This window comes from Littorina saxatilis, linkage group LG13 (assembly GCF_037325665.1).
Source record: "Littorina saxatilis isolate snail1 linkage group LG13, US_GU_Lsax_2.0, whole genome shotgun sequence".
NCBI classification, from domain to species: domain Eukaryota; kingdom Metazoa; phylum Mollusca; class Gastropoda; order Littorinimorpha; family Littorinidae; genus Littorina; species Littorina saxatilis.
Genome location: NC_090257.1, coordinates 27,543,391 through 27,553,390, shown reverse-complemented (window position 1 = coordinate 27,553,390; position 10,000 = coordinate 27,543,391). Strand labels below are relative to the sequence as shown.

Here is a 10,000-nt window from a genome sequence, read left to right as displayed (position 1 = left end):
CTCTCTCTAACTTTCTCGTTCTCTCTCTCTCTCTCTCTCTCTCTCTCTCTCTCTCTCTCTCTCTCTCTCTCTCTCTCTCTCTCTCTCTCAAACACACACACTCAGTCTATGTCTTTCCCTCTTTCTGTCTGCTGAAGGGACATTAAAACCCAAAAACCAATCCCTCTTCCTAATGACTCGAAGTCGTGGCGGAAGTCACGAAGTACAAGAGGGGCGTCCCTCAGTTGCAAAAGCAATTTCAGTCGCGCCAATGTTTAGTAGAAAGTAGATTTCTTTTCAGAAAACATCCAAACACGCTGAATTTGTATTGACCGTCATGTGTTAAAGCGTGAAATGCACCGATTTACGTACCTTCACTTAAACATTCATTTCCGTGTTATTTTATTCAAATTTTCTTCGTTGTTTTAGGCACTCATCCTGGCTATTTTGCACACTTTCAAAGATCACAGATGTCTTTTTACAAGGGTCACGCTAACTTGCGTGTTTCATCCAGAACATGTTTTAAAACCCGTCACAGGTTTGTGGACTTGTAGTATCTAAACCATATCTTGATTTAGCATGTATACAGACAAATGAGTGTTACAAGTACTGCCAAAATGTATTTTAAGGTATGGCCACTGGCGGAAATGTGCTAGTCATACAAGCACACGGCTTTTTAGCGACAGCGATTATCGCTCAGGACCTCTCAAAACACACTTCGGTCACGCATGACTGAGCATCGCTACAGCACAGCAATCGTCAGAAAATGTCGATCGTGTTTACAGGACCAGCAAATGTACACTGGTAGTCATACTGAATCGAAACTGTGACAGTATTTGTATCAATCATGTTTGTATGCTTACTCAATGTAGGGAAGTGGATTCAATGTCATGCGAACCATCGGAGGAAGTGTAACTTTTACATCCATGAACGAAACACGGTGGCATTTTTTTAAAGGCTGCCTTGACCGCAATGGTCTGCTATCAGTGCCCCCCCCCCCCCCCCCACTCCTTCCAACATGGAATGAATGGACTATTCCATGAGGAAGCGTACACATAGCAAGTGTTCATCTCAAGTTTTATAGTTATTTGTTTCTGATGGGCGAATAAAAATATTTAGTACACTCTTTGAGTACAATGTATGTTCCTTATATGGTCAAATGCGTCTTTTTTAAGGCAAACAAAAAAATAGGTCTGTTTACGGTAACATAGGCCAAAAAAATAGGGTCGGTAGGTCGGGATTTTTTTTTCTTTTTTTTTTCCAAAAAACCATATTTTTACGTTATTTTGCAAAAAAAAACAAAAGATTTTTTTTTTCCCCCCCAAATGCCAAAAAAAAGTCTAGGGTCGCGCGAAAAAAATAGGGTCGGTCGGGTTACCGTAAACAGACTATTTTTTTTTGGTGGCCTAATCTCTAAAAAGGTGGTATAAAGCTGTTTATCCTACATACGTGAAAGAGATACCCGTGAGATAAAAATCGTTCAAATCATCATGTAAATGAGGTCAACCGGAAGGTCAAGCTATGTGAATTAGTAGTCCATGGGATCAACCGGAAGGTCAAGCTATGTAAATTAGTAATTACATATTCATCAAGAACTACTTTTGCAACAAAATGGCAACTGCCACGAAAACCGATTTGTCAACACTGAAAGAATTTTTGAGTGATGAGCTGTTCGAAGACATGTTTGGTGATGACGCGATCGAATGACGAAGTCGATGAAGAAAAAAGTGAGTCATCCATGATTTATGATTTTTCTCCAATAGACTCATTTGTTCAGACAAACAAGAACAAGAACACTCTCCGAAAAACGGTTTACGATATATACGTCGCCTTTCGACGTTTATGGCGAAACACGGGGACAAAAGAAACATTAGCACCATCCAACTGTGACAGGGGAGGCTACCGCTCCTTTCACAGCAGACTCTGCACCCGAGTTGTTGGCCTTTAAGTTTAAGTCAACACAGGTGTATTGTGGAATTCTGTTTGTGATGGGGTCTGGTGGTTTCCGATTGTCTGTATGTTCATGGAAACCTTCGGGTTTGCATAACAGTTTTTATAGGGCTAAGAAATTAGCCCTAACATTTTCAATCCTGTTTGATTGCACTTCGCCTCCCGAGGTGATCGTAGTGTTACGGCACTCGGTTACACAACCACAAGAATTATGCAAAGTTCTCTGCTCTTTTTTATGAGTTTGAAAAAACTGGATAGCAAAGAGTATGAACCATCCACGCTGAGGGGCCTTCTCAGCAGCATCCATCGACAGTTGAAGTCTAAAAAGTACTGTGCATCCGTTATAGACGGCCCCGAATTTGCACAACTGAGAGAAGTCGTGAAGACAAAGCAGAAGATTGTTAAACAGGAAGGTTGTGGCAACTTACCTAACAGGGCCCAAACGCTGAAAGATGAAGATGTTGACAAGCTGTGGCAGACAAAACAGCTCGGAGTCGCAGATCCAGAAGCAATCCTGAATACTCTGTGGTGGCAAAACACAGTCAACTTTGGTCTGCGCAGCGTGACTCCTCACAGGCACATGCAGTGGGGAGACGTGTCCTTGCATGAAGACAGTAATGGCAGAGAATATCTCCAATTTTGCGAAAGACAATCCAAAACATGCCAGGGCGACAATCCAAAATCTGTGCGTGATGTCTGTCCGAAAGCTTGGGCGTCGAACGATGAGCGCTGCCCTGTCGCAGTTTACAAAACATACGCAGCTCTCCGACCAAAAGGTTACTCCGAGACAAGTTCCCCCTTCTATTGTGCAACAAACACAAAAGTTGCATCTGAAGAATGTCCATGGTTCAAGCGCCAACCTGTCGGAGTCAACAAGTTGTCAGCAACCATGATAAACATGTGCAGAAAAGCTGGGATCATCAACCCGACGTACACCAACCACTCTGCACGCAAGTTCCTAGTGCAGAAACTTTCCGAGAATAACGTTCCTCCGACCAAAATAATGCAGCTATCTGGGCACAAAAACGTCCAGAGTATTAACAATTACAGCAGCATTTCCCAAGAGGAACACCGTGGCTTCAGTCTGATGCTAAACGGCACTGCACCGGTCTCGGAGCTGTCGCCAGTGTCGGCAGACGACACATTGGTTTCGCCCGCATCGGCCACTTCAACTCCAGCCGTCTCCACTGCCACTGCCACAATCACATCCCAGCAAACGCTAACAACACTGTTTGCAGGGCCTGTGCACGTTGGAATTGGTACCATCAGCATCAACCAATATTTGTGCAGTCACCAAACCGAGAAGTGACCATCTGAAAGCTGTCGACTCGCCTGGCTCCGACTTGACTGTCATCCTATCGCGGAAGGATATGCTTTGCTGTTGTTGTTCCTTTTGGTTTCTTTTATCCTGTGGCCACTGCTTTTCTTTTTATCTGGTATATTTTGAAGTGACCATGATTTCGTTGTTCGAATTTATTTGATAAATGTTCAATATTAAACTTAACAGTGTTAACAAAGGCGAACTACTTTGTCCTAGTTTGAGAGTGTGTGTCATGGCGGAGGAGTGAATGTCAAATTGAGTAAAGTTCTAAAGCGGGTTGATCCAAAGGCAATAGCGCTGTCGGTGACTTTTAGTTAGATCTGGCACAGAAGTATAAAATGTAGGATAAACAGAATACTACATGGCTTGCTGTGTCGTACCAGATTTACACGAGTTGCTTTTTCAAATAGTGAACAGCTCGCTTTCGCTCGCAGTTCACTATTTAAAAAAACAACTCGTGTAAATCTGGTACGACACAGCAAGCCATGTAGTATTCTCTATTTAGTACACTCTTTGACTGCAATTTATGTTCCTTATATGGTCAAACTCGTCTTAAAAAGTAAAAGGTGGTGTAAAGCTGTGGAAAAACCAAGGAAACCATTGTGTAAATATTTGAGCATGCGCTTTGAAGAGCTAAAACGCTGTGTAAATATCTGAGCATGCGCACTCGTGGTGAAAACTAGTCCAAATTCACTGTATGTCTAATTTTAGCTGCGAAAGAATCTTCCAACACTTGGCTTGGAAACAACAATGGCGCTCCAAGGAAAAAGAGATTTTTCACCGGTTCGAAACAAAATCTCCAGTCCAGAAATATTGGAAAAATGTCATACCACCTATATTTATCATCATGAATCTGGAAAGGATATTGCTTAAATTGCGTCCAATTACAACTATAATGCATCTAAGAAATGAAACCGGCTTGAACGCTGTGACATTTCTGAAAGCTGCAGAGTGTTTCTGCGTGTGAGATCACAGGCGGAAGGTATCGTTCACTGGACCACTACTTTCATATATCGACATAATTATGAAAGTAGTGGTCCAGTGAATGATACCTTCCGCCTGTGGTGAGATCTAAAAGGGACAAGCAATAATGATTGTGAACGTTAAAGAATGAATGATAACCACAATTCCTACAACAGGGACTTACTTTCTGTAGCCTTATGAGTACGTGCTGCAAGAACATTTCTTTTTATTTTACGCCAGGCCACCGTAAAGTCTGTCCTTAATTGGACGAAGTCGACTACGCGTAGCTCACTTCGCGAAGCTACCGGAACTAGACTTCGTCACAGTCCAAGGGAAGGCACTATGGTGGAAAAGAGAGTTATCTTTTCATGTCTTGGCGTCTCAAATGCGCGTAGTCTCGACCAGCGCGTGTTGTGCTTCTTTCTGAGTACTTTACGTCACAAATTGTACTTTACGTACTTGATGATGACGTAAGTTAATTGTATGTGTTCTATTTTGTTGACTGAGCACGGCCGGGACCAGTTGGCGTGAGCGCTGGGATTTTGAGTTTCATTCGACATGTCAATGCATCGCAGTATGAAATAATACAGGTAGGAGGTTAGTTCTTGTACTTTGGGTCAACCAAAGTCGATAAATGCATTCTTCACTATGGTATTTAAGTCTAATTTCGTCGTCCATCTTGAATCGAAAAGCACTCTTCTTACAAAAAAACCAACTTCGTTGCGAGCTACGGCGAAGCTTCGCATGTCAAAACTTGAGAAGCGATGTTGGGGTCAAAGTACCACGCCGTAGCTGCGGGTTTTTGGTATAAAGACTTCGCGAAGCTTCTACGGGCTCAATTAAGGACGGGCTTAAACGATCTATAGAACTTTGTGAAGGACAGCACACTGAAATGTCGCGCGACACACATTTGCCAGCAGACCGACTTTGGAGCTCGTGACGTCAAATGTTCGAAACAAATTGCAACATTTGTTTCCAAAATACGTTATGTTTGGCCGATGTTTTGATTCTCCAGCGTGTTGCAGTCTTGCAAGAGTTAAAAAAAATCCTCTTGTTTGTTTTGTTCCCCAGAGTGTTTCAGTGTGAACTCAATATAAGGTGAGAGCACAGATTACAACAGAAGCTGACAAATATGACATCAAATGATCGGACTACATTCAAGCTCGGATGTACGAAACACACCCATTGACCACAGACTTCCGGATTAGGCGTCGAGGCCCTGTATGGGATGTAAACAGACGCAGTGATGTGGCTAAAAACATAACAACACACGTCTTACCGCATTAAAGTGTACTAAAGAAATTACACAATGTTCTATTGTAACTCACGTTGGGAATCCCTCGCGACTTTCTTTGTTTAGTGGGGTACTGAGGGGGTCTCGGCTCCCGTAAGTGCCCCACTAAACAAAGAAAGTCTCTCTGGATTCCCAACGTGAGTTATAAATAGAACATTGTGTAATCTCTCTCTCTCTATATATATGTGTCTGCATACTGGAGTTCAAAGGCAGTTCATTGGATACTCCCATACGAACTAGCTCACCCACGCACGCACACCCACGCACGCACACCTACGCACGCACAACCATGCACACACACCCATACACACGCACACCCATGCACGTAAGCGTCAACACCGCTCTTTTTTGCAGGTCTTCCAGAGAAGACAGGACGCCTCTGTGGACTTCTACCGGGATTGGACGGAATATCGCAATGGGTTTGGTGACCTGGAGGGAAACTTCTGGCTAGGTTCGTTATAAAATTATACAACTGAGTTAAAATAATCTTGTAAAATAACTATGTTTCGCAAATCTAAAGCGTGTTTGAATAACTTACTGTTTGTGTTTTGTTTTGGTATACCTGTGCATGTACATGTTAAAGTAAACTCGTGTCAAAAAAGTAAAGCATCCATCACATAAAATCTGAAACAAAATATTTAACATTCATAACAGAATGTGTTCAGTGATGCTCATTTTAATCGTTTCCTTGTCCAAACAAAGATGTTTTACTGTCTACACGTGAACACCTGTAAACTCATCGATCACTGATGATCGAAATCAAAAGGAAAGAACTGCAAGGAGTTAAACAGAGCTAGAGAAAAAGGTTTTACTTACAACTACCGTAGACTACCTTGTAAGCGTCCAGTATCGAGCAAACGCCCACCCCCTACTTTGGGTCAACATAGGGTATAAAACCTTGTCGACGCACCCCCCCCCCCCCCCCATCCCCTCACATTTGTTTGAAAGGTGCCAACAAAGTTTCTAGTCGATTCTTAACTTATTCACAAAATACAGAGATATCATTGGAGTGAATGATGACAAGATGCTGGAATGCAGTCATACTGTTCATACTTTTGTCACTGCAGTCTCTGGATAGCCATGCCAAAAGTGGACAAAGATTTGAGAGACTCTTCGAAGGTTAAGGAGATCGACCTTGGGAGATTTAAAAAGATCAAGGGAACGGGCTGTTTATTGTATCTGTTTATTTGAATACGCTGCGTTTGACACGTATCCTAACTCACCCCTCCCCTCTCTGATTTTGCAACATGACTTCGATCAGGACCAAAAACAATAAATACAATTACATAAATTATATAAATATAAAATTCAATTGTTTGCAAGTTTATGATTTTTGTTCTAACATACGCGCTGCTGCTCCTAACGCTGGATATACGAAGCAGATTTTGAGTCATCATTTGAACATTTGTTCTAAACTGGCGAGGCACTGTCGAAGAGAAAAAGACAGATAGGGTTTAGACATTGTTTGTACAAAAACAAATCCTACTATAATTCTCATACACAGTGATCAAATACCACTATTTCTCACGAGGAATAGATCATGCACCTGGAACTGTCCCTGGTAAACTCCAACCCCCTTCTTTATAGCGAAATTAGTGAATACGGGGGGTCGGCGCCGACAAGTTAGTTAGCAGTACAATTCCTCTTTGGAGTCTGATAGATCGACGTTTATATCAGCTTGTGTGTAAACAAAATGAATCGTGATGTCATCATGTCTGATATCAAGAAATCTAGGTCAGCCCAGTACTTACTGTTAGCGAAGACAAATTATCGCGTCGTGAATTATTGTGTGTGTGTGCGCGCGCGCGCGTGTGTGTGTGTGTGTGTGTGTGTGTATGTGTGTGTGTGTGTGTGTGTTCCCGGTGCAGGACTGGACAAGCTGCACAAGCTGACCACCTCACAGAGGTACGAGTTGCGTGTGGACCTGCACAAGTGGAACGGAACCAAAGGGAATGCGACATACAGCGGCTTTTACGTGGACGACGTCTCTAACAACTTTACTCTGCGCTTTGACAACTTCACTGGAGGAAACGCTGGTACGTGCCTGACAATGATACTACTCAATTCACGGTAAATGTTGGAAGCAAACTTCACTTCGTCGCAACTAAACAACGGAGTGTTGCAAATTTCACATGGTGACCGTGCATGATGTGACCTTTGAGTTTAAGAAGTTTATCCCTGTCGTCTGTCAGGTTTTTGCTGAAGGCTTATGAAGTTAGGAACAGGAAGTAAAATGCTAAACGTTAAGCGGAAACAACTTACCGTACAAGTGAGAAAAGCTAAATAATCCCAACCACGAAACAGTGTCTTGGAGAAACTAAGTTGTAACTGTTCAAACGGCTTCAGTTACGACGCTTTGACACTCGGCCTGTGCGGACCGTGGTAGTAATGACAGTGGCCCTAGGCAGGCGGCTATACCCGACTTTTGGCTTCAGTTACGAGAAAGAGCGAATAACAACCCCAGAGGCAGAGAGTCTCGGTGGGAGCGACCATTTTCGTTCGTCGAGGTAGACTGTCGATTATGGGTTCGGGCTGTTTGAATCGGACGTTTGGATGTATTGGATGGAAACGTTATCAGTAAATACAAAAACAACAGGTTTTTTGTTATGTACTTTAGAAATAAAATGAAAATCAAACACTGTTTTGTCTCTCCACATTTGCTCTGGTCACTACCACACAAAGTATGCGTCAACACAGACGTGAAGAGAAGACAGATGAACATCCCAGTATCTAGTAGCAACAACTAAATATTATTAGAAATATATGGTTTTACCTTCACGATCTTCGGATATATGCTTATGGCACCCTCGTGCACACACGTACACACACACACACACACACACACACACACACACACACACATATATATATATATATATATACACGCACACACTCACACACGTACGCACGCACGAACGCACACACACACACACGCACGCACACTCTCACACACACACACACACATACACAAACACGGAAACTGACCTCCCTATGACTGTCCATCTCTAGGTGACAGCCTGTCCGGTCACCGTGGTTACCAGTTCTCCACCAAGGACAGGGACCACGACAGGTACAGCGGGAACTGTGCAGAGTGGTACCGCGGCGCCTGGTGGTACGTGTCCTGCTTCAACTCCAACCTGAACACTGACTACAAGACCCGCAGCCGTGCTGATAAAGGCGGCGGTTTGACTTGGGGCGCCTGGGGCAGTGTCTCCATGAAGTTCGCTGAGATGAAGATCAGGCCCATGTAGAGCGACGCTGTGAGCAACCTACTTCTGTGCTATGTACTTTCTTCAAAGCAAATGTTATCATACATTAAAATGACTTTTTTTCGTTCATTTCTTTCACAATGGAGGTTTGTGCCTTTTACCTTCCTTTTATATAAGTTCATCTCACTTGTTGTTTGCCTTTTTCCGTTTTAAACCGGATGACCATCCTCCTAAATTTCCAAACATTAAACAGAATATGCGTATTTTTGTCTGTGTAAATGCAGTGGACTGCAATACTTGAAGATTAATCATACCACTCATATTAACCATTATTAGTATGATTGCTTTTAACAGTATTTTATTCAACAATGTATGGATATAATATATAAACTATAAGCTAATCTATTATTATGTTTAATCTGCCGACCGTTTCTTGGAAAGATAGCTCGTACCAGGTGCAATAATTATGCAAATGAGTATGAACCTGTGGTCTTTATCATATTGACAACTGTACTGTGTGACATGTTGACGCTGTTATCTATTTTATGTTCAAACAGTTCAAGTCTACAATGTCGGGTTGTTATGCTTTGCAGATTTAACAAGTGGAGCAAATGTTTAAAGTTTGGTTTTGTTTCTAATGTTTGACAATTAAACATTTTCTTATTTGGAAAAAGCAAGAATGGCTATGCGTTCAAAAACTGTATTTGTAAGAATGGGTGTCGGTCGTGTGTCTGAGTGTAGGTGTGTATGTGTGCATGTATGTGTGTGCGCATGTGTGTGTGTGTGTGTGTGCGTATGTGTGTGTGTAAATGTGTGTGTGTGTGTGTGTGTGTGTACGTGTGTGTGTGTGTGTGTGTGTATGTGTGTGTGTGTGTGTGTTTGGTCATTCGTGTTGTTATTTTTTACATTTGACAATTATCTGAAGCTGCATTAGCAAACACACAGGCAGACACACACACAGTCTCTCAAAGACACGATTAATACAAGTCGCGTAAGGCGAAATTACTACATTTAGTCAAGCTGTCGAACTCACAGAATGAAACTGAACGCACTGCATTTTTTCACCAAGACAAGACCGGTTAATCAATCCCCGCGAGAAGGAAATCGCTCACTTTTCACGAGCAAAACGAAGTTAAATTGGCAAGCCATAATAGAGCGGTAGCGTATTGCGCTGAGCAGTAAAGTGCGCTTTTCTGTATTCTTTTAACTTTCTTAGTTTGTTTTGAATAAAACATCATATCGTATTTTTTTTTGAATCAGGATATGATAAACTTACTTACTTAC

The 10,000-nt window shown here is 42.3% G+C and overlaps 1 protein-coding gene across 1 annotated transcript in view; it reads left to right on the top strand.

The window, feature by feature from the left end:
* The window catches only part of LOC138945852 (ficolin-1-B-like), a 122,898-nt gene extending 114,140 nt beyond the window's left edge, over nt 1-8,758 (top strand). The window contains exons 6-7 of the mRNA XM_070317369.1: nt 7,376-7,543; nt 8,517-8,758. Coding sequence (XP_070173470.1) covers nt 7,376-7,543; nt 8,517-8,758 — 410 coding nt within the window. The remainder of the gene's footprint in view (nt 1-7,375; nt 7,544-8,516) is intronic.
* Nucleotides 8,759-10,000: the final 1,242 nt, after the last annotated feature.